General features: G+C 39.1%; 1 protein-coding gene across 1 annotated transcript; it reads left to right on the top strand.

Annotated features, from left to right (window-relative positions):
- On the top strand, positions 1 to 25,358 carry mlycd (malonyl-CoA decarboxylase). The gene is made up of 5 exons (XM_038293966.1): positions 1 to 562; positions 12,436 to 12,548; positions 14,598 to 14,754; positions 19,246 to 19,398; positions 24,006 to 25,358. The coding sequence occupies exons 1-5, from the start codon at positions 17 to 19 to the stop codon at positions 24,549 to 24,551; spliced, it is 1,515 nt and encodes a 504-aa protein (XP_038149894.1). The 5' UTR covers positions 1 to 16; the 3' UTR covers positions 24,552 to 25,358.
- Positions 25,359 to 25,917: the final 559 nt, after the last annotated feature.

Genomic DNA, 25,917 nt, shown 5'->3' with positions numbered 1-25,917 from the left:
CGGGATTGTCTCTGCAATGATATCCAACCCTGTTACTTGGGCTGTCCGAATTAGTGTGAGGTGCTGGCGACACCGAGCCGTGTTTAAAGGGCTTCCAATAGCCTCAGGCGTCGGCAGCTGGCGCTGGTACTCTGCTCCCACTCGAAGCAGTGTCTCGGTTATGGAGGAGATATTGGCGAGGGTCATTGTACCTTTACCTTCATATGAAACGAGAGACAAATTCCCACCTCCGCCCGAATCGACTAGTTTAGAGTTCATGAACTTCTATAGAGGTCTCGAAAAGGAAGACAAGGTGGATTTTCTGTCCAAGCTGTCAGAGGAGTGCGGAGTGGATCATAAACTGGTTTCAGAACTTGCTGTGAAGTTACTGGACACTCAGCGGCGGGACCAGGCGACCATTCTGCAAGCTGAGGACAGACTCCGGTACAGCTTGACGCCGCGGTACAAGCAGCTGTTCAGCCATGTAAGCCGGGTTGAAGGTGGAGTGAAGTTCCTGGTGGATCTCCGTGCTGATCTGCTGGAAATCCTCACATCTAAAGCAAGCGAAAGTCCACACATCAGGGTAATGTGTTTGTTTACTTTAGCTACGGGTGCTCGGATGACTCAAACTGTGTCGTACGTGTTGCTGCAATTAGCAAAGAACCAGAAACCTTGCATGTGATGATGCATTTCTAACTGTATGTGTGGTCACTGGTCACGTGGTTCAGATTTCATCACAGGTTGGCTGAGATGCCTGATGGGACCTTTGCCCCAATTATAATTTCTTAGAAAACTTATGTTATATATTTGTGCTTTATACTACATTCAAACATTTCAGTGCATTTTAAGAGACAGACCAACATAAATTAAAAGACAAATATGAAAGAGAAGAAATATTATCAAGATTAAAGGGACATCTGAAAAGTGTGGCATGCATATACTTTCACCCTCTCCAGGTTTTATATTGGTATAACTATCTTTTGCTGTTATGACATGTGTTGCATATCTCAAAGATTTGTGTATTGCTCCAAACAAAGGTTTAAGGTCAGTCAAATTGGGTCGAGGGCTTCTGTTATGATCAGCTTTACTTTACAGTCTTGACAAAGATTCTCTTATGGCTTTACATGGTGACTTTGATATCACCACTAAGTTACATACCATGACTGTAAAAAAACACACATATAAAAAAAAAACAAGTTCAGATAATACTGCATAAACCCAAGCTTTTTTCCCAATACTGCTTACTTCTTTCTTTTTGAGTCTGTAAAGAACTTTTGAACCATCAGCAAAGTTAGACAAACATGTGCGCCATGTGCTGTCAGATATAATCACAGGTGTCAAGTAACGAAGTACAAATACTTCGTTACTGTACTTAAGTACACATTTTAGGTATCTATACTTTACTCCATTACTTATTTTTCCTCCTACTTTTGACTTCTACTCATTACATTTTCACACAAGTATCTTTACTTTCTATTCCTTACATTTTTAAAACAAACGTTACTCGTTACTCTTGGCTTCGGTTTAAAGCACAGGTCACGGATTATTTGACTAGGGTGTTATGAACAACATTAAATCCAAAGATTTTGTCCGAGGTAAAGCTGATGTATTTGTTGTAGTCTCTTGTTATTCACACACAACAATAAACAGTGATTAGCCGACGTGGGTTTTAAAACTGCAAAGCTTTGTCTTCAGCTGAAAATCAAACACGCATCTACACAGACCAGTGTGATGCATTCGCGAGCGTCAGACAGCTCTGGTGCATTCAGGAGCGTGGGACATTTCATACTTACAAGGAAAGAGACAAAAACGGAACGTAACTCATACAATAATGTATTTATTCAGAAACAGTTTGGGCTTTCTTACAATACTGAATGCTCTATAATTGTGTTTCTGTTATTTTTTGATTATTCACATCTGCTAGCTTTTTATTCTAAAAAATCTATAATATTACAGCAGCAAATTATTAAAGTTTTTCAAAAGCCTGTTTAAAAGCTCCAAATGAGGCTTCGGATCGTACAGCGACAATTGCGCTGTCATTGTTTTACAGGCAGGATTTGCATTTCCTGAATCTTCTCTTTTAACTAGTGATGGATATACAGGAATACAGTCATACAAGTGTCAACTCCTCTCAGATAGAACAGGATGCAATATTTGGCCATTTCTATTTTTATTTTTTCATCTTTTTTTTTTATTCAGTGTAACATGAATGCATAAATATGTCATTTTATTGCAGTGTTAAATTCTGTTTAAAGTAACAGATCATTAAAAATGTCTCCTGACATTTACTGGTTGATTTTCTTTATTCGGACCCCACTGATTTTTTATTAGTTACCCGTGGTTTAATGTTTCTAAATATATATTTCACGTCATGTGCGCCATCCAATGCAGATCATTGGTGCCATCCACATCTAGTGAAAACTAGTGTAATCGGATGAGTCGTATAACGCAAACACTCATTGGTTAGTTAAAGGAAATCATCAGAAGCAAGCAGGTGTTCTTCAAACTGTAAACATGAATTATCTATGCCATGCTAAAATGTCGGATTCAGAAAAACATGTCTTAATGTCTGAAAGGTCGGACACAGGCGAGAGCGTATCGGGAGACGGAGACCAACAAGACCTCCCTCATCCTTGGCCCTATCTCAAATAATTTTTTGAAATAGACGAGAAATTGAGCTTTTAATTCATATAGTGGCATCTGGCCTTTTTCTTAAAGGTTACTTTATACTTTTATACTTTAAGTAGTTTTTGGAGCACATACTTTTTCACTTTTACTTGAGTAAAGAGGTCAAGTTGATACTTCAACTTTTACCAGAGTGTTTTTAAACTGCATTATCTATACTTCTACTTAAGTAACAAAAGTGTGTACTTTTGACACCACTGGATATAATGGACCAAGAGGGCCCAATAACTTTCTCTGTGACAGTGAATGAACTTGCTAAAGGAATAAGCATTTCATTTGATGTATCAGTGCTGATATGGTTTCAATTAGAGATCAACTGATACAGGTTGTTTAAGGCTGCTCCCAATACAAGATATTTTGATATCTTTCCAATCGATCCTGAATCCTGTCAACTTTTTGGGGGGAGGGTTTGAAGATCCAGGCAATCAAAATATATACCTGGCCAGTATTCAGATATCTTGCTGGGGTGATAAGTTGGCCTGAGGTGGAAAAAATCAGGCCGCTGATGTTAAAACACGAAAGCTACTCACAGTGCATGGTGGACTCCACCCCAAATCCAGTATCCACCGACTTTGCACTAGGAGCAAAAGGAGGAGGAAGAGGCCTGCTGAGCATTAGAGCCACCACTGAAGATGATACATCCTAGCTCCTAGAATACATCAGGAAGATAGCTCCAAGGGATGAGGCACTCAGGGAATGTCATGGAAGGTGGAAGGACAGAACCAAAAGCACTGATCATGGTAGCTCAGGAGAAAACCTTGAGAACCAGAGCAATCGAGGCAGAGTCTAACACGGCAGACAAAATCCCAGGTGCAGGCTATGCTAAGAGGTCCCAGAAACAATCCAGCATCTCACAGCAGGGTGTAAGATACTGTCACAAAAGGAATACATGGAATGTAATAACCAAATGGCTGGTATAGTGTACAGAAACATCTGTGATATATATATATATATATATATATATATATATATATATATATATATATATATATATATATATATATATATATATATATATATATGCCTCCTTACTTTGTTCCAGGGTATCACAAGGGCAAAAGATCCTTTAACAATGTTTGATTGAGCACAAGAGAAGGAAAGTGTTACTTTGCTGCTTGTACAAATTGAAAGAGCTGAATATAAATCAGGCATGTAATGAGTATTTTGAATGAATCCTTTGAAGGCAGAGTGGATTCAAAGAAAAAGTAGTGGAAAGAACAAATACCACATTTCTCTCACAGTCAGGGACTTGACTCTAGTGGGTTTTTTCTCTCTCAATACTCCATTTTCTTTACTCTAGAGCAGAAAACCTGCTCTCATACACTGGATTGTTCAGTTCACTATAATTACAGTCTGATTCTGCACAGAGAGTGAAGCAGCATTTATCCACTCCATAAAGCTTATAGGTAGGCTTGCTAGTGCTTAACGTATGCAATTAGATCTTAGAAATATAAATAAACTTTTATTTATACCGTCTGCTTATTAGTCCATGCCTGCACTATTTGACAGAATTACTCTTGCTAAAATATTGCCTGTGTACAGGGCTGGGAGGAAGTACTTCTTCTTTTTTATTTCATTATTTCTTCTTTTTGCATTTCATGTTTACAATTTTAGGATCATCAAAAGGATGGACCGACTAAACAGAAAAAATAAATTTGCAGCTGATTCTAATCATGCTTTTTGTTTCATCTAAACTTTTTATTGTTTTATCTATTTCATATGATTTTACTAATACTTAAAAAAAACAATCAAGATAATGAAGGGATTTTAAAATTATGATCAAATGTGGTATCAAATAGAATCAGGAATGAAGAGACAAAAAAGACAGATATAAACAGTTTAGAATATTAATTATTACACACTTAAAATTAACCTTATAAGGAAATTAAGTTCAAGTTGAACTGATTCATATTTCATTTATGTTGTGATGTTAGATTTGCTAAAAAAAAAAAGGTAAGAAGATGATAATGATATTAAAGTCAGATTCATTAAAAAATGTAGATAAAGAATATATAAACATGATTAACATATGATAATCTGGCAGATAACTAAAAAATAGGAAGAATGAGGTTTATTCAAAAATATACACAGATTAATTTTTTGTTTTGATTCTAATTTGTTTTGTTTTTTTTATTTGTGGGTGTCTTGTGGGGTTCGAGATTTTTCTGTTAGTGGTCTTTTGGCCTCAAGTAACTGATTTTATAACATCTGTGACCTGTTGGCTGTAAAGAAAAACATTCGGTTCTATGATTTACAGCAAACTCTGCACCTGCTAGAGCCACAATCCTGACTATCATATATCTCATCCTAATTGTAAACATTTAAATCCAAAGCAGACATGGTGAAAATGAGATACTGCTGCTTGAATTCCTCTGGAGCTCCTCTTTGTCCATTAGCATTAAAATGTTTTGGCTTTAGCTTTGATGGATGATGGAGTGAAACATGTTTGTCATTCTTTTGATTAAAACCTTTTTCTATGATAAACAGCTGGGGAAATGTGAAGGACTTTACCTCTGTGCTATAACCGGTCCCCCTCAGCTCTGTGTCTATTATTTCCCTGCTGTGAGGTGTTCGGATACATCCAGGCTCACACAGAGCTTGTATAACCAGTAAAGGTCCTGGCTACCTACACGACACCTATGCCACCACCTTGGTCCTGGTGGAGCTTTTCAGTCATTGCTTGCTGTTATTTCCAGGATTGATTGAGCTAAAAACAAGGAAAGGTCATTTTGGTTATATAAGCTTTTAAAACTAAAATGATACGTGTTTACAGACTGGAAAATAAGCTGAGAAATCAGAGCGAGATGATTATCAGAGTGGAGCTAAAATGCCATCAAAGGAAGGAAGGCTGGATTATATAGCTCTGCGTGTACTACTATCTTTGGTTCTTACAAAAAAAAAAATAGTTTTTAATTTTGCGGTAGATTAGTAACCTTGATCAGGTGATTTATTTTTGATGTTCCTTCTATTCCTGTCTGCCTCCGGGCCTCTAATTCAGTTTAACACACCGGGAGGATGAAAGATGTTAGTAGATGTCCCTTCTAGTTGGCTCTTCGGAGTTACATAAACCCTCTGTGCGGGTCTATTTTTTCCACATGCTGCCAGCCCAGCTGACAAGGAGCACGCTGCCCACTGGGGTAAAGGTCCTGGTCTCAGTGATCACTTGTTTAGACAGTGGTTATAAAGGTTTAAAGGACAGAATGTTCTTTTTCTTTTTTTGTTTTTGCTTTGCCATCCAATCTAAATGTTAAAGTTAAAATTCAAGATTGTTAGAATATGTTCTCATCTTAACTTGTCTTTGAGTTATTTTATGTTATGTGTTCATGCATTCTAATTTACATTGAAAGGTATAGTTGTAAGTTCTGCATCCTGTCACTTTCTGTTTATGTGCATGTTGTACTGCTGTTGTCCACTGGGGGCAGTGAGACCAAGTTCGTGTGTAGGCTGCATTGTTCTAATAAAATAGAAGAAGTGAAGACTTTGATAACTGGAACGTTAGCAATAAAGTGAACACAGTTATCCAACAAAAGAAGTGTGGTTTATTGTCAAACATGAGTACTGAACAAGAAAACGCAACAGGTTATGGGCCCAGGCACCGCACGGGAGGACGATGGGACAGACTAGTTTTCAACGGAGACGAAAACAACTACGAACTTTGGGAGGTAAAGTTCCTCGCTTACTTAAGAACGCTAGGCCTAAAAGACACCATCCTATCTACGGCGGAGCCAGACGAAGAGAAAAACGCGGAATGTTACGCGGAACTAATCCAGGTCCTCGATGATAAGAGCCTGTCGTTGGTGATGAGAGATGCCGCCGACAATGGGAAGAAAGCTCTGCAGATACTACGCGGGCATTACGCCAGCCAGGGTAAGCCCAGGATCATCGCCCTTTACACGGAGCTCACGTCCCTACTAAAGGAACCCGGCGAAACAGTGACAGATTATGTTTTACGTGCTGAAAAAGCGATAACGTCTCTGAGAAATGCAAAAGAGGTTATTAGTGACGGACTAATAATAGCAATGATTCTGAAGGGACTCCCAGAATCATACAAACCTTTTGCTATTCACACAACACAGAGCAGTGAAGATTTGACGTTCACTCAGTTTAAGAGCAGACTTCGAAGCTATGAAGAGACAGAAAAGTTTGAAAGCAAACCGAAGTCAGATAATGTAATGAAAGTGGACATGACAACAATAAACTGCTACAACTGTGGACAGCGCGGGCACATGGCGAGAGACTGCCACCAAAAGACCGCGCCAAAATGGTGCAGCTACCACAGAAGTACAACCCACAGTGACGAGACATGCAGAAGAAGATCGAAACGGAAAGATGATGCCAAGCAGACTTCAGACATGCAGGACAATCATGAGGAGGACCAGACCATGGTATTCAAAGTCAGCCAGAATCTTCCGTCTGACAACATCAGGCTTAATGGAATAATGGTGGACTGTGGAGCCACATCACACATTATCACTGATGAAGAGCTGTTCACAAGAATTGATAAGACTTTTGACCCAAGTAGACACTACATGGAACTGGCAGATGGAAAGAAGATGAACAATGTTGCACTGAAGCGTGGTGATGCACAGATTGAACTGTTGAACTCAAAGGGGAGGTATGTTAAAGTTGCTCTGAAAAATGCTTTATTCATCCCATCCTACCCACAGAGCATATTTTCTGTGATATCAGCTACAGCTAATGGAGCCAGTGTAAAATTCACAGATGGGCAGAATGAACTGCTGAGTAAAGATGGTACTGTGTTCCCTATTGAGGCACATGAGAAACTGTATTACCTCAGAATGAAAAGCAATAATGAAGGATGCATTGAGGAAAACTTAAATGACATGATGAGCAGAGATAAAGTGAAGCTAGCTTGTGATCTGAAAACATGGCATGAAATATTAGGACATTGTAACATGGCTGATGTTATGAAATTACAAAATGTGGTGGAGGGAATGAAAGTCACTGACAACAGTAAAATGGAGTGTAACATCTGTACAGTAGGGAAATTTATCAACAGCAGAAACAAAGAGTCAGATGTTAAAACGAGCAAGCCACTAGAGTTGGTTCATACTGATCTATCAGGACCCATTGACCCTACAGGCTTAGAAGGACACAGATATGCGATTTCCTTTACTGATGACTTCTCAGGATCTATTGCAGTCTATTTTCTGAAAAACAAAAGTGATGTGACTAAGGCAACAAAGCAGTTTCTGGCAGACTGTGCACCCTATGGTAATGTTAAATGTCTTAGGTCAGACAATGGTACCGAGTACACATGTAATGATTTTCAAACACTACTCAGAGATAAAGGCATTAGACATGAAACGTCGTCACCATATTCACCACACCAAAACGGAAAAGCAGAGAGACAGTGGAGAACGCTCTTTGAAATGGGAAGGTGTATGTTATCAGAAAAGGGCTTACCTAAAGAACTGTGGCCATATGCTATTCAGTGTGCTGCCCACATTCGCAACAGATGTTATAGTAACAGAACCAAAAACACCCCATATTTCTTGATGACAGGAAGAAAGCCCAATCTTTCAAACATGTGGGTATTTGGATCAGAGTGTTACTCATACAACAACCACCACAAGAAATTAGACTCAAGAGGGGAAAAGGGACTGTTTTTAGGGTACAGCAAGAACAGCCCAGCTTATTTGGTGTACCACCCACAGGCGAGAAAAGTTTCCAGACACAGACTAGTAAGGTTCATCAAAGAAAGTGGTGTTGACCAACAGATACAGACAGATATTTGGGATGAAGGGATCCAAGATCATAGATACCCGATGCAGGCATACAGACATGATGTAACACCCTTAACCCAGGATGTTACCCAAAATGTCACCCCAAGTGACAAAGAGGAACTCACTCTTCAAGGAACTCAAAATGCAGAATTTCCAGATGATCTCACTGGCAGTGAAATTGATGATGATCAAACTCAAACAAAGCAAAGAGATCGTTATCCAAAAAGAGAGAAAAGACCCCCAAAATACCTTGAAGATTACCAATTAGATCCTAAGACTAAAGATGCAACACAAATAACTGTTGATCATTGTTACAGGGCTGTGCTTGGTATCCCTCAAACATTCAGTGAAGCTCAGAAGTCACCACAGGCAGACAGATGGAGACAGGCAATGAGAGACGAAATTGACTCTCTTAAAGAAAACGAAGCATTTGAACTGAGCGTTCTACCAGAGGGTAGGAACACAGTTGGAGGGAAGTGGGTATATACACTCAAAGAAAAGGAAGGAAAAGAGATTTTCAAAGCTAGGTATGTAGCAAAAGGCTACAGCCAAACAGAAGGTATAGACTATCATGAAACCTTTGCTCCAACAGCTAACATAACATCAGTGCGAGCATTAATGCAGATAGCAGTTCAGAACAACCTTAAAGTACATCAGATGGATGTCAAAACAGCTTATTTGCATGCCCCAATTGACGAAGAAATTTACTTGGAACAGCCCGAGGGGTTTGAAAAACAAACAAAAACAGGACAGAAATGTGTGTATAAATTAAAGAAATCTCTGTATGGATTAAAACAATCTGGAAGAAACTGGTACAAACTCCTGAATGATCATCTTGAACAAAACAACTTTGAAAGGAACCTAGTTGATCATTGTGTGTATAGAAAACAAACAGAAAATGACACGGTTATTGTGCTCATTTGGGTGGATGACTTGATCATTGCTGCCAACAGCATTGATGTTTTGGACAGTTTCAAAGAAACAATGAAATCAAAGTTCAACATGAAGGACTTAGGCAAAATATCGCATTTTTTAGGCATACATTTTGAACAAAAAGAAGATGAAATAAAAATGAGCCAAAAGAAGTACATCCTAAAAATGTTGGAAAAATATGGAATGTTGGACTGCAAACCAAGATCCACCCCATGCGAACTAAAACTTGATCACAAAGAAAATCGTGAGTGCGATGAAACAAAAATAATGAATCCTACAGACTATCGTGAGATAGTAGGTAGTCTGATTTATGCCATGACCTGCACCAGACCAGACATCAGTTGGATAGTGAGCAAACTTTCCCAGACTTTAGCTAAACCTATGACAGAGGATTTAGTGAATGCTAAACATGTTTTGAGATATCTGAAAGGTACTTGTGAGTATGAACTTAGTTTCAAGAAAAGCAATGAAGACTTGAACCTCATAGCCTACAGTGACTCTGACTGGGCATCCTCAGTAGAGGACAGACACAGCACCACAGGTTATTGTTTTAGTTTAACGTCACAAGGTCCAGTCATTTCCTGGAAATCCAAGAAACAACCAACTGTGGCTCTTTCCACTTGTGAGGCTGAATACATTGGGTTAACAGCTGCTACACAAGAAAGTCTACATTTAAGTCAACTCTTAAATGGTATGGATAGCAAAAAGTACAGCTGTACAACGCTTCATGGTGATAACCAAGGGGCCATTGCATTGTGTAAGAACCCTGTGAACAGACAGAGATCCAAACACATTGATGTGAAGTATCATTTTATACGTGATGCATTGAGAGAAGGGAAAATAAATGTGGTGTACTGCCCATCTGAAAATATGGTTGCTGATATCTTAACCAAACCCGCACCAAAAGCAAAATTCCTGAAATTCAAAGGATGTTTTTTTTGGACATTAAGTATTTGAAGGTAAAGAAGATGAGAACAAGGGAGGGTGTTAGAATATGTTCTCATCTTAACTTGTCTTTGAGTTATTTTATGTTATGTGTTCATACATTCTAATTTACATTGAAAGGTATAGTTGTAAGTTCTGCATCCTGTCACTTTCTGTATGTGCATGTTGTACTGCTGTTGTCCACTGGGGGCAGTGAGACCAAGTTCGTGTGTAGGCTGCATTGTTCTAATAAAATAGAAGAAGTGAAGACTTTGATAACTGGAACGTTAGCAATAAAGTGAACACAGTTATCCAACAAAAGAAGTGTGGTTTATTGTCAAACATGAGTACTGAACAAGAAAACGCAACAAAGATAAACAGATTTAAAATTAAAGTTTTTTTTTTTTTTTTGTTTTTTTTTTTAAATGATGATTTACTTTAATGATGGAGAATATATCCAAACCAGCTAGGACCTGCGAGAAAGTAATGGCCCCCTTAATCTAACCGTAAAATCTCTGTCAGCCTGAGGAAGAGGGTGAAGCCAGCAGCTCTGCTCCTCAGCAGCACTAAAGGGGAGGTCCACTAATTTCTAAAAAAAAAAAAAAAATCAACCTAAATAAAACATTTTTAAATTTAATTTCATTACACTTTCTGATAACTTTCCTAATCTCTCTGTAAAATACATTGGAAACTAACACAAACCTGTTAATGGGCTACAGAATGCTGTAAAACTGACAAATGCATCAGATTAAAATAATCAAACTACCATAATGTTCATTTAATTGTCCTAAAACTTCCAGGAATTGTTTGAAATTGAGAATTCCAATTACATTACAGTTATTAGTGAAGGATTTATAAACTTATCCTTCTTTAACGGAGGTCCAAGTTTTTATTAATGGTCTCATACAGACCTTTCCTTTCCTAATTACCGCTATTCTTCATATTCCTGCAGAATAAGGCAGAGGAGGTCCTTGTTTTAGAGTTGGGATCAGCACCCAGCGTCAGGGTCATTATTGTCCAAAAAGAGATCCAACAGGAAAACCTGCTGCCTCATTTTCCCTCATACAGAATGAGGGATTTTCTTCTTTAGTCCTTTCCTTTGCTGCCCGGTCTCTTTCCAGCCCAAGGCTTTGATCCCTCCATTTCTAAAGACTCCATCTTCTGCAGGGTCAATGAAATACATATCTCAGCTTGACCTCCCTTTTGTGTGGTTAAAGGTTTGTTTCCCAAGGCGGCGGCGGCTCTACTACTATAGAGCTGCTGCGTTCCCAGCAGAAATTGTTAGCCTGGATTATAGAGCAAAATACATTACTCCACCTCCGGCAACTTTAGAAACACACACACACACCGTGCATCACACAAGTAGGAATGAAAGTTTTGCTTAACAGAAAGTTATTTCCTTAATCTCTGTGCCGTGGAGGCGAGTGATGAAGGCCCTGATGTATTTATGCCTGCATGTGGAGAGGAATATCCAATTTAGTCAGATTTGGATTTGAAGGCAGCTTTTAAAGCCCAGCCATTGTTTGTTTGGTATTAGCTGTTGTGATTGACAAGCCACTATTAAAGGAAACCTGAAGGGATGCCTTTTTTATGGAGCAGTCCGTCTGGGCCACATGTACGCGCTGTGCCATAAGGCTGCATATGCTTTTTTGTGGGTTTGAGATTTGCTTTAAATGAAGTCTGACCTTTGCTGGAGGACAAGCGTGCTTTGAAATGGCAAGGTGTTTATTGAAATGCCCCTTCTATGTCCATAGCAAGCTCCAGTAAATCGCTATTCATAACGTGTAAACAAACGGCGTGCAGACAGCCAGGGGACTGTGCGGCCGGCACGATGTGTGCTATAGGAGTCGGGAGTACTTCATTTCCTGCTGCCAGCTATAAGCGAATCAGAGCAATATTATGGTTTTTCTAAGTTGGAGCTCTTGCAATATAAGAACACGTGTAAAATGTCTGAAGCTGCAGGAATGATTTCAGGCTTCTTTAAAAGGTAGAACAGGAAGCATTTCTCCCTTCAGAGATGCAGTGTTGCATATAAGGGCCTCTGTTTTCATGTTCTTCACCATCATTTAATTTTCTGTTGAATTCTTTGAATGACAGCTGCTCTTGTTCAGAGGAACAGTTTTAAATATCAGCTCAACAAGGATGTTGTTGTTTTCTCTTCCTGCAGGAACTGAACAGTACCCTGAAGAGCCTGCTGTCCGAGTGGTTTTCTGTAGGTCTGCTCCGACTTGAAAGAATCACCTGGCAGTCCCCCTGTGAGATCCTGCAGAAGATCAGCCAGTAGGAACCCTTCATGTTTTCCATATGATCATCGGTTCTTCTGTTTGTGCAGTTGCATGCACTCAACCTGGGAAAGTCTCAAAAAACGGTCAAATAAATGAATCTGTCTTTAGCCGTATTATAATCTCCCACAGTAAAATATAATAATTTTGAAAAAAAAAAAAATTAAAGTATTAGGAAAGCAAATCAGGTTAGCAGACGTTTTTGTTTACAAATTCAGCAGCACCAGAAGCGTTGTACAAGTTCTCTTTCCCAGTCGGACACCACTTAATGGATCACAGCCAGAGAGGGATCACTTCGCTACCTGGTCCAGAGTCCTGGTTCCTTTTGGCTGCTCTATTCTTGGCAGCTCAGCCTGATTTCTACATAATTTAGGTCTTAGATCTGTAATGGCAGTAGAAGAAGGAGGATCCATATTACCCATGTGTTTTTTTTTTGTTTTGTTTTTTTTTTTAATCCGAGTCCTGATGAAAGACACAATTATTGTCCAGAACTTTTCTATGCATAAGGTTCTGGTGAATAAACCAGGAAATAATGTCATGAAACTTTAATGAAAATCAAACATTGTCTTTTTAAAGTTCAACCCAGAAATGTGTTCATTTCTGCAGCAAACAGCAACAGACCTACTGCTTCTTTTTAAAATTCTGTGACAAATCTGTCTTAAACAGATTACACATGTTTTATTATATATTAAAAAGTGCAAATAAGATTTGCAACAGGGTTTAAAATCTTTGATCTCCTATTTAAGCACAAATGTTTTAAGACTTATTTATTATATATGCACTACAAGCACCAATTAACGTCATTAAAACGAGCTGATTGAAGCATATCTTTGCTCAAGAGACAAACCTTCAGGGGGGCACAGGCAGTTTTTCTGGCCTTTTATTTAAGTCAAAGTAAAATCTTTATAGAATAACAAAGGCGTGCTACAGCATCAGACGTAAAGCCTGGGTCTAAACTGGGTTTAGCAATTATGCAAATAAATAAAGGCTTAATTTAAAATCTCTCTTTAAAATCTTGTGGCTAGCTGGTCGCACAAACGACAACTCTCACCCTTGAGTCAGGACTGTAACAGAGTTTGGTTGAGATGATCCTCTTTCTGTATTAGTTCATCCACTATACACCGTAGGACTGAAAAACAGCCCCCATCCTTTTTTCAGTTTTTTCTTTTTCTCTTTTAAGGGTCATCATCAGGCCAATGCAGCAACCAGTGATCATTTGCTTTTAGATGTTGCTTATTGAGGTCATATAACCAGATTTACAGCAGATTAAGTTTAAGGAAAACTAGATTGTGGTTATTAAGTTTGCTTATAGGATAGTAATTAAGATGAGAGAGTTCTGAATTGTTTTCAGTAATTCAGTGGAGGACACCCATTAAAATAAAAGCCCCCACTGTCAGGATCAACTGCAGACCTGTTCCTGATTGATGACGAGTTAATGAAGGCCCTACCCTGCACCTGAACACTGAGCAGATTTAGAGTAACTGCTCCAAGAAAAGTTATTAAATGGCTGATTAAAAAAAATATATATTCTCTTTTTCCATTTTTGTCAGCCAACCACTAACTCTGCAATTAGCCAACAAGCAGCTCTACCAGCTGAGCCACAGCACCGAGCTGTGGAAGTATACAAGCATGAAATTTTACCCAGTTATTTTTTTAGACAGGGGTCTAATTGCAAGCCCAGAACTGTGTCAGTTTGAGCCGACCCCTTGTGTTGTTGCATGAGATGCTTTTTGCTCCGTGTATCACCATTGCCTGAAGTGTCTGAGGAGTCCCTTTTGAAATATAAGGTTAAAACCATGCAGCAGTGCAGTAAATGAATGGAGGCCTGTACATTGCATCAATCTCACTCAGCTAACATGACCTGTGCAAGCAATATTCGGACAGAAGCAACAGACATGAGAATTAGTCACCATTGATGTTGGCGAGTTGATGCTTCTGATAAGGGTTGATTTTAACGCTCATCATCAGACAGCTTACAGTATTTTTGATCCAGGGTTTTTAAAGCCAAAATTTGAAATGGTAAGATCTGACTGAGCTTTTCTATCAGGTATGAGGCGGTGCATCCTGTAAGGAATTGGACGGACCTTAAGCGCAGAGTGGGCCCATACAGACGGTGTTACGCCTTCACCCACGCCGCCATGCCAGGAGAGCCTTTGGTTGTGCTGCACGTGGCCCTCACTGAGGACATCTCCAATAACATCCAGGTCAGAAACAAGAGCTACATGTAAAGGGAAGAGCGTTGTTCTGCACATCGTTGTGGGAGCAACTCCAATTTTTTTATTTGCATTTAAGTTGTGTGTTTTTTTTATGGAGGGGTGGTTATATGCACAATATTTTCAGTTAAATGTAATATTTTTTTTAAATTTGTTTATTTGATAATGCAGTAATCATTAGCTCTTCTGTTCTAAACACATACTAAACAGCTTTCTAATGATGCTGCCACCTTTGGCCAAAATACAGAACTGCAACACTACTCTGCTCTTTCTTTAGGCCTCGTTCGTACTTCTTTTTTCTCCTTACTTGGATTTGCCATTAATGTCTGAGTTGAACTCTATGCCAGGCACCTCTGAGTATACAGAAAATCCATCTTGAATAGGATGCTTCGATTGTTTGCTAGATTGGATCAATTTAAAATGGACATGGCATTAAAGTGTCATAAAGCCTTTTTTTATTAACTTTAAACCCCATATTGTTGACATAAAGATATAACATTAAAAAATAATATATCAAATCAAAAATTTTCAAAAGCCAAGAGAGGCTAAATCCATCTTCAGACTTTGCAAGCCTATAATGGTTTGTTTTGTGAAATATATTTATTTCTCACTACTAGGTCTGGTCTTAACATGTAACTTTCCATATTACTCTACTGAGTGCAGTAAACGTGTTATGCACGGTCCCACAGGTACCAATGGGAGAACCCACAAAAAACTGGGCTTCCAAAAAATTATTTAATCATAATAAGAAGATATTTGAGATAATGCATAACTGTTTGCTCAGGAAAAATATGGAGCTCTCTTTAATCTCTCCCATGGTATCCCCGCCACCCACACTCCCAACCATGAGCCCAGTATGTAATTAGGTAGTGAATAAGCTACACTATAGGTGTTACTTTAACAGAGACATGAGCTAATAAATCAAAAACAGCTTGGCAACAGGAACATAAAAAAAAAAAAAACAATGTTCCAATTAGGGCTGTCAATGTTAACGTGCTAATGTGCATTAATGCATCTTTTTTTCAATGGCCTTCTTTTTTTTTTTTTTTTATGCCATTAACGCACATAATTCTGTGCATTTTGGACTTTATCTGCACTCTAGTTTGAACATTATTTTGTTTTCTTCTTTAGCTGCTTCTGCTGTTTCTTAAAGCTACAGTGTGTAATAATTACAGGGATATACAGTCAGAAATGTAATATATTATACATAACTATGTTATTTATCATCATCTACGAGCTCAGCCTCTTAACCTTAATATTTGCGTTGCCTTAGAATTCGTTATTTATAATTACATAGGAGCGGGTCTCGCAGCCATGGAGGCAGACATCTTTGTGCTACGGCAGCGCAGAGCCAACAAACTAGCGATTGCGAGATCGGCCATTACAAGAACATGCTGCGTGATGATGCTGTTACTCTCCAGTATACTTATTCAGCAACGTCCCTGACGTTTCACAGGTAATGATTCAGTAATTTTCTGTAAAATAATTTTCTGGATATATACCTCGGTTACTTCTCTCCGGCTCCTTTGGAGATCTTCAAGCCTTTCCTCCTCTGCTCTAGTCACCCCGCTGGCACCTCTCCCTCACCTGGCCCTGGCTGCACGCCCACCCTGGCCTCTCTGCCCTCTTCCTCGCCTTGTAACCCCCGTGCCACAAACAAGACTTGGACTCTGTAAACGGGGAATATATATTCTTCCAGCGAACACAATCTCGCTGTTAAACTAATGACTACATTTACTTCGTCTGTTTATATCACCATGCAAAGCAGCTCACCAAAACGTCACAACGATGTAGAAAAAATAACGGGTATATTTATTATCTTAAGTCTACATGAAATCTATACCCTACACAGATTAATGAAATACTATCTGTAAAATTATCTATGTAAACAAACCTCATCACTTGAGAAGGTAGGTGATGCAGATGTCGTGGAAGACATTTTGTCCCGTAACGCTCGCCGTACTGTTGGGGGGGAGAAGCGGTGGGGGGGAAATGTTCATGTTGCTGCGGTCTGCAGTCTGGACGTTAGATGTCGCTGAAAATTACACACTGTAGCTTTAAAACACTGAGAGACATTTTCTTTTTACTGTTGTGAAAAAAAAAATCATAGAAAAGCGTGATGAATAATCCCACTTGAGCCTTCAAACACAAAAAGCTGTAGAAAAGAAGCAATATCGGATGCAAAATCAATACATAACCGTTTACAACATCTCAAGGAGATGTGCGTAAATTTCAGCAAATCCTCAGGCTTTGGTTTTCCTGTGCAAATGCACCACATAAAAACAAACATAGGGCAGTTTTGTATTTATGACATAGATTCCCAGCTAGATAATGTTTATCCTGTGTGAGTAGGGCTTTATTCTAACAGCAATTTATAGGATGAAACCTAGTTCTGTATCACACTCCCCATTGTTGCATTTTATTCATTGTAGTTTGCTCAGTTTGTCCCTCCTAAATTCTGTGGTCATTGCAAATTTTCCTCCATGATGGGTAAAACAGTTATCTTGTGTGGAAGTATGTGCAGCATTGTTAAGGCAAAGTTTAATGTTTTTTTTTTTCAAGATTTGAATTTCTCCTTTTATTTATAGCAGCTGTTTTCGAAAACAATAATATTAAGAAATTCTTTTGGAAATAAAGAGGAATTACCTATATTATTCACTTTTAGGTGTGGGCACACAGTGTATCTGATCAGGACCCCCAAATGGCGAGCACTAGCGCTGGGCTATGGAAAAAATCATATATCACGATATAGACTATTTTATATTGCAATATGCCCCAATAAAGTACGTTTTCAGCAAATCTCTGGGTTTTATTTTTGCTACTTCCTCCTGCTGTTTCACAACTTGCTTTACCTCACACTTTTTGGATCCTTATGTATTCTTTTTCATGGTTCTTCTTTAGGTGATAGAAGAGGTGTGTTGTGTTGCCGTCGGGTGAGGGAACAGTCTTGTAGCATAGTTTACAAATGATCGTTGTCTGCTCCGTGTCGGAATTCTTAAATCCAAAATGTAACCAAATCACAGACGTGCCCCCTCTTTTTGGTAAAAGTGCTTCATCCTGGGTTGCTTGTGTAGTTGTCTCTGTTTGTTGCGACCACAGGTTTAATACTTCAGCCTTCTGCGTCTCCATTTCTCATGAGTTAAGTAACCTAAAGCATGTCGCAAACCCGCGTGTGAGACAAAAGCTGTAAAGAAGCATCATGTTGCAAAACCACAGGATGGCGCTTCTTGGTGGAATGAAAAAAAATCATGTTTATCACTTATAAGCTGAGTGTAGGCTACGTGGCTACACTAATACGTTTGTCATAGTCTATCATGGGAAATATTTGCTTGAATACGAGATAAAATTGTTAGAAACGATAGAATAGAATTAGCACTATAGACACTTTTCTATCGTTCGTACAATATGTATCTTCCTATCGCCCAGCCCTAGCGAGCACTATCCCTGATCTTAACTTCTATCCCAAAACATTCATTGCCATTTTTGCAGCATCGGCTTCTCCTTTAGATCTGTTAATTCTGGCTTGCTGAGTCCAAACTCTGTTTCTTTGTGTATAGAAGGGTTATTCATAGCGCTGCTGTTTACATTCAACTCTGCTCAAGTTGATTTGTGTCTTTCTGAAGCTGAACTAATTTTACTCCACTTTCCCTCACTCATTTACCACATAAATGTAGGCCACGATTTTTGTGTCAAAGCAATGGGTTTTATTCAACACAATATTTTAAAACAGCAAATAACCTAAAAGCTGTGAACTATGGAAGTGGGTATAGAGGTTCTAGTATGCTGAGTGGTAAAAAGTTATGGTCCTGCTTACGGTTTTATACTGGCCAAGCACTGGTTTATAATAGTTTTAATAGATGTGCTAATGATGTTCCTTTGGTCTAGGATTTGAAATTCTAGTTTGTTTGTTGTTGTTTTTTTTACACTAATAAACCAATGAAGCAACAAGCTGCTTTCTAAGTATTTAGAAATTCAGCTTCAGCACAAACCAAAATATTTTGCCCCTGAAAGGGTCCTACTTTATTTTTAGTCTTTTAAAATATAAAAGTTCTCCCGATGGTCAGTAACAGCCTCTTTGCTGTTGGAAACTTTTTGTTTGTACAAGATTACATGTCTTAGCCTTGATTTGGCTGAGAAAGTTTATCATTAACTTAATGACTACTGGGTGACCTGAATGAATAGTCTTGAAGTAAAATTTTTTCCCTTTCTGAAAATTTCAAGTTAGGCTAGAAATTAAAGTAGAAATAAAGCCAAATTAAAAAGATTAAATCCAAGTTATGGAATATTTTTTCCTCATTTATGTAGGTTTAAACAGATTACTTAGAGAGGTTCAAAGAAGGTCCTAAAGGCTTAATTTCCAGAAATCCTCAAAACTTTGGCTGAGCTTTAGCTCTGCTAAACTTTAAAAGATTCAGTTATCAATAAAGTAATTATCATAGCAGCGTAGCAACGATTCACCTGTGTCTGTTATTATTGTTGCAGAGTATTGTTCGTGAATTTGCAACACTTGATGCAGAGGAGGACATAAACAAGATCAATTCCGCCATCTTCTACTCCATCTCCTCAACCCAGGCTGGCCTTCAGGGTGTGGAGCTGGGCAACTTCCTCATCAAGAGGGTGGTCCGAGAACTGCAGGTTGGTGAAAGGGACAGAAGAATGAAATTATTGCAACGCCCCGTTGTTCTCCTGGGCTTTTGGGATGATTACTCTAACTTCCTAATGTTTATTCTAGGATATAATCACATGTTTGGGTTCGTGGGTTGATCTTATTGTGCCAAAAGGAATGAATCACATAAAGTGACAAATAAAAGTCATTGCAAATTAGTAATTTAGTTGAGGCATAGCTGAAATATATCTGAAACCGTCAGAAGGTTGCAGCTGAGCTGGTTTCTTATAGCTCTCCATAATAACCAGTCTCATCAGCAGAGGTGGGAGGTAGTAAAGTAGAAGTCCATTTTTAATGTGTTTAAGTTTCCTTTTCAGCTTTCATTAAGAGACATTATTTATGATGACCCTTTATTGTATTACTTCCCTTATTTGAGCACAGTTATCAGTCCTTTCACTCAAAGGATGTGGTTCCTTATGCCTCATTTGTTCACCTCTGATGGTTGTAAAGCATAATGTCCTGCTAGAGCTGTGCTACAGGAGCCTCTCATGGCAGTGCATTTGACAAACACACAGATCTGGATTTTGACTTGAGATGACCTCCTCAGCTCTGCTCTGTGATGGAGAATAAGAACATTTTCCCATTCAGCTCCCTGCCAACTGGCAAATCCCCTCTTCACAGAATCATGCTTCTTAGAAGGTAGAGATTAGAGATGTTTTTAGAGTACAGTCCTATACAGAATGATTCAGATCCATTCTCTGTTTCAGACAGTCCAACCCAAAATTTGGATGGACTTAATGTGTCAGCTAGGCCCTGTATAATTTTGATTACTAACTTATAGTTAGAGTGGCTCAGGTGATATAAATAGAATACAAAATAGAATACAAAATTTAAAAAAAGAAAATCCCTTTATTGTCCCACAATGGGGAAGTTGTGGTTATACAGCAGCATAATAATAATAATAAAAAAAAAGGATGAAACGCTCCAAGTTTATGAAGAGATGGTTTCCTGAAATTATTTCCTTGCCTAGAATATCTGGAGATAGTTTTAAATGCTGATGGAGGCCTGTAGCAGGTTGTTGTGGTGGATGACCTTTAAGAGGGCACAGACGGTTGTTTTTGTGGAAACAGAAGACTCCCTGCTGTTCTGTCAGAAAGTCTAATCATCCTGACTTTAAAGGTTCTAATCTAAAGGGAGACAGAACCAGCTTATCAGTATCTTTTGATCCATGCACGAGGCAATTTTACAAGGACAGAACATTTTGTTTACCATTTATTGTAAATAGCCTGCAGACATGAACCAGGCAGAAAAATGACAGGCTTTCTCTTCTTTTCTCATCTGTGATTTTTACCTATCCCACTGAACCAAAGGCTGAATAGCAGATGGACCTCTATCCATCTACTTTAACTTCTAGAATGGAAATAGTTTTTTTTAATCTTCTCACTCCAGACCCTTGCTCATCTCAGATGAACCAATCATTGCTTGAACGTAATTATTTCCATAGGCTGATATGCCGCCATATCATTCCCTGTACACTACTTTAAACTATGTTCACATTTAGCACTAGTTGCAATTCAAGCACATGGAATAACTCGTAAAAAAGGGCCCCCACAAAGAGTCGTTTGAAGGGCTTATCAGACCTTTTACATGAGTGAGAGTGGTGACCTATTGGTTAGGGCAGGGGTCTGCAACCTTTCATATCCAAAGAGCCGTTTTGCCCAGAGTACGACCAAATAAAAGTTGTTTAGAGCCGCAAATAATACCATGACTTTTTCTAGAAAACCTTTTTTTTAAAAGCTTGTATAGGAAATTAGTTGTTGCCATCTCAAACAATCAATTCATATATTTTTAATGTTAAAACATATAATTCTCAAGCTAATTCATAGAGAAATGTCTCTGAAAATATATTTCTGGTTCTTTTAAACTCATTCTCTTCCATCTTATAAAAAACGCTAAAGCTATTGATACCGGTATATATTATAGTAAATTATTTAGCTCTTTATATACATTTTAGCCAGTATTAAGAGCCGGTGGAGAGGGTCCAAAGAGCCATATGTGGCTCCGGAGCCGCAGGTTGCAGACCCCTGGGTTAGGGGATTGAGTTTGGATCCCAGAGTTCAAGCCACACTCCCACAAACTGCTACTCTGGCTCCCTGAGCAAGACCCTTAACCCCAAACTGTTCCCCGGGCACTGCACAATGGCAGCCCACTGCTCCCCAAGAAGATGGGTTAAATGCAGAGAGTTCATTTCGTTGCTTTATTCTTGTGACAGTTTGACAACAATAAAGTTAAATTCTATTATATTCAAATTCTTTCTAGCACAACTATTATTTGAACCTGCATAGCTGTTATGTCACCAATGAGAGATGAAGACTCACCAGAGAAGGGTTAAACTGTTAGAAAAATGTATCCCTAATACAGTAATGAGATACTACAGTGGGCTTGATTTGATCAGCTTAGCCACGGCGTTGCTTCTGTTAAGTTAGACGCTAACAAACAGCCCTTACTCGACCCATCTATAACTGAAGCCGTTGATGGCAGCGGACCAGACGATATTTCCCTCCAGGATGGTGTCACAGCCAAAGAAAAAGCAGAGCTAATAAAAATATAGGGATTTTACTAACAAATACTGCAGAAAGGGAGAATATAAAAAGGATAAAGCAGAATGATGAAAAGTGGTCTCTATGTCCTCCATCAGTCTAATCCTATAGCAGCATAACTAAAGATATAACTCTGTATAACCCGAGCCACTCTGACTATAACCTTTATCAAAAAGGAAAGTTTTAGGCCTAGTCTTAAGAGTAGACAGAGTGTCGGCCTCAAGCACTAAAACTGGTAGTTGGTTCCACAATGGAGCCTGATTCAGCTATGTATTGTGTATGTATTTTACCTTCAGCTTTGCTGTGCTGTGTGTAAGAGTATAGAAATTTCATCTCAAGATGGCCAAGCATGATTATCTTTCTGAGACTTTGAAACTACGGTGGTAGCAACTTGCCTTCTAAAAGCAGAAGAATACAAACATACTAAACATGGCAACATGAGAAATTCTGTGAAAAAGATTCACCATTTTGGTCCTGCTGCAGTTTTCTCAAATGTCATATTTGTTTTCACATAATTTGGTGAAATAATTTGAGTATAGTAAAAATAGAATTTCGGGGAATCGCCACATCAGAATACTTAAATGAAATTAGGTGCTGTCACCTGATGGCTGAGTTGCTGTTGGTGTTGAAGTAATGTGCTTTTAAAGTGGCTGACCCTGGCATTGTGAGTGCATTGGTCTATCCGGGAAGCTAAGCTGTGATCTACAGAGATCCAGGCTTCCTGACATAGATTAGCCTATCATAAAGGTGATTGGGAAGCATTGCCACAGAGGATTCACTGTAAAGATGGATAGATGATAAACTGGGAAAGAAAAGGTCACTTTTGCAATTGCAGGTGAAGGAGGAATGTCTTGCTTGTCTTGGTAGATTTGACCCCCCAAGCAGAACCGTGGCACACCTCTCTCCTGCATCATTTCCTTCATGTTCCTTTTTCACCTTTCCTGCTGATTTCATACTTTTTCTTACACTCTTTTTCATCGAGTTTTGCTTTCTAAAACTGAAACATCACCCAGAGCTTGGTGTGAAAAAGGTAGAGCTACAACACAGTCAAGTGTGAAGAAGCACAAAGGGGAGAGCCAGCACGGGGCCTTGAATTTTAAATTGAAAGGTGGATAAAAAAAGGGAAAGCAAAAGAAAAATAAAATGTCCTACCAGGGGGTGTCTCACACATCCACTTTCATAGACAGCTATTGCCTTTCTGCCTGACATATTGGTCTCTCGCTTATTAACGTGGACACCTAAGCACACAAATCTGTCTGAAAAGAAGAGGGAGGCTTTTTCTTTCTGCTAAAAGAAAGTGGAGGCGAGGCGGCAGCGAGCTGAGATCTGTGGATGACTGATTTCAGATGAGACAGAGACACAGGAGGGTTTGCAGTTACAGAGGAGAACAGGTATTATAGGTGAGAGTGCAAGGGATGAAAGGGTAGGAGAGAATAAGAGGGAGAAGTAGACAGAGAGGATCATCTATCACTATCAGCAGGGCAGATTCATGAAGCAGCTGAGAGGATTCGTAATGAAGTCACAGCCTGTGGAACTAAAGGGGTCGAGCAGCCTGAGCAAAAACAAGGACGTTATCATTGTGTATTTACACTGAGGTTAAATCTCCATTCCTTGTTTTTCTTCCTTTAAAACTGGTGTCCTTTATACTCAGCGAAGACAGAAGGCTTCTTAAGATTTCCTCACTGTCGGCTCTTCTCCATCCCTTTTAGATCTACCAGGCAGCTGCAAAAGGCGGCTTCAGGGAACTGACAGAGAGGACATTTTTTTATTACAATCTACAAATGTTACTACAACAAATAAAGATTATTATCCTACCTTCTCAGATTTAAGTGAAACATCATGTACATACATCGACTACTAAGTTAGGCTTAAACAGAGATGTAGCTGTAGCAGTTTTTTTTTTTTTTTTTTAACCATAAAAGTTTTATAAAATGTGTAATCTTTACAAAGATCTTTAAAGATAGATTTTGAGTTATTTAAAGTTCATACTTTTTAAAGGGTTTAATTAAGTATTCTGTTTTTTGCTTCATTTTCAGAGTGAGTTCCCTCATATGGCTCAGTTTTCCAGTCTATCACCCATTCCTGGGTTCTCATCCTGGCTTCAAGGCCTTCTGAGCCAGTACAGGAAGGAAGGCCGGGCAGCGGACCTTTTGTCCGAGCAGGAGTGGAAAGAAGTGGAGAAGACCATCAACACTAGCCCAGGGACTCCACCTGTGGACTCTTTGCGTAAGCTTCTTGCCACCGGTGAGTGGACGCGCTCAGAGAAGCTGTCCCACGCCCTAGAGCCTGTCCTCATGCGCCTCTGTGCGTGGTACCTCTACGGAGAAAAGCGGCGAGGCTATGCTCTCAATCCTGTGGCCAACTTCCACCTGCAAAACGGCGCCACCATGTGGCGGATCAACTGGCGTGCTGACACCAGCCCCAGGGGCATGGCAAACTCCTGTGGAATCATGGTGAACTATCGCTACTTCCTGAACGAGACGTCTAAAAACAGCGCTCTATACCTTCAGAATAAAGTTGTGGCAGCATCAGAGCAAGTTTTGGGGCTTGTTTCCCAGTTTCAGAAAAACAGCAAACTGTGACTCTGTTACCTATAATATTAATGTGGTATTCCAGGTTATAGTTTACCTGCTGTTTACGACTAAAAAGGTGGTCTGTTATTTTACTGGAGCTGTCTTTGATGTTTGTCATGTTTCCCCAAATATCAACAATCAGCACCACCACCGAATGAACCACCTGACGTCGTAGAGGAACAGAAAGTAGGACATTTTTAACATGATGTAAATCGTCCCATCTGCTATTTGGCTCATTAGATTTCTAGCCAAAGCTGTTTGATATTGTGTAAGTGATTGTCAGAGCAGACTGCAGCTAATGAAGCAGAAGGCATCTATCAATGCCAGAGCATGCTGGTGGATAATAGCATGTAATGGTGAGGCCGGTGCAGGGAGGGTGCGCACCTCGTGGAATAAATGATGTTTATACATTCATTTGGCTGAGCTGCTTCACTGTAAACCCATCAGAGATGGAGAGAAAGACAAGTAGATGTTTTCTTTACTATTGTCAGAACAGGATGTGTCTCTGATTTTCCGCTTTAAAAGTCATTACAGAAGGCATGGAGTCACCCGCGGGGAAAAAATGGTTCATAATAAATAAACTGATTTTCTGTTGAATGATCAAGCCGATGGTGTTTCACTGAATGTCTTCAGCTGGACGCTCCTTTCTGCTCTCTCTCCCACAGAGAGACATAAGCATCCTCTAAAGATCATCACTGATATCCTAAGGACTCGGTACCTGTGCAAAGCAGGTCTAGAATCATCCCACATCCCTTTGTTGGCAAATAATATATGAAAGCAAGTTAACTGTGAAAATACATTTTATCTCTCAAAGGAGTCAAACTGTCTTTTTATTTTTTCACATACCACCTTCTTAACAATGCGCTCGGTGTCCTAGAAACTAATGGAGTGAAAAATAAAGTTAAACTAAATGGTTAGATTGATGGTGTTCAGTTGTTAAGAAAGGAGGGAGGGGAGCATATAAAGAGGCAGAAAAGAAACATTGTTTAATGTTTGTCCTTCAGAGACAAGTGTGAGAGTCTCTGGAGACTGAGAAAAGATCATCACAGTTTCCATGCCTTGTGTTGCCATGGAAACAACACTGACATGTGACTCCAAGCTGCTTGTTTGGACTTATTGGGACCGCCAATAATAGTTTAGCCACTGCATTCTAGTCAAATGGTTTTATTATGTAATTTTTATTTTCAAATATAAAGCTGAGCCGCTAATAATGGAGCTACAACAAGTGGTTGTTTAATTCTGTTTAAAGGCATGAAATCCACAAAACAACACAAATGTCCTGTAGCAATAATTCAATTAAAGCAGGACTTTACATACACTCATCAGCATGAACATTTTTCAATTGGGCATTTTAATGATAATACTTTTTCAATTA

The sequence above is a fragment of the Cyprinodon tularosa genome, unplaced genomic scaffold (assembly GCF_016077235.1).
Source record: "Cyprinodon tularosa strain WSP-4 unplaced genomic scaffold, ASM1607723v1 ctg332, whole genome shotgun sequence".
Lineage (NCBI taxonomy): Eukaryota > Metazoa > Chordata > Actinopteri > Cyprinodontiformes > Cyprinodontidae > Cyprinodon > Cyprinodon tularosa.
Note: the sequence above shows the minus strand (reverse complement) of the source record. Positions and strands in the feature narration are given on the sequence as shown.

Excerpts from the sequence above, each read along its gene's own strand:
- mlycd (XM_038293966.1), top strand. The coding sequence starts at position 17 with ATGATATCCAACCCTGTTACTTGGGCTGTCCGAATTAGTGTGAGGTGC. Across the intron at positions 563-12,435 it reads GCGAAAGTCCACACATCAGG|GAACTGAACAGTACCCTGAA; the intron begins GTAATGTGTTTG and ends CTCTTCCTGCAG. Across the intron at positions 19,399-24,005 it reads GGGTGGTCCGAGAACTGCAG|AGTGAGTTCCCTCATATGGC; the intron begins GTTGGTGAAAGG and ends CTTCATTTTCAG.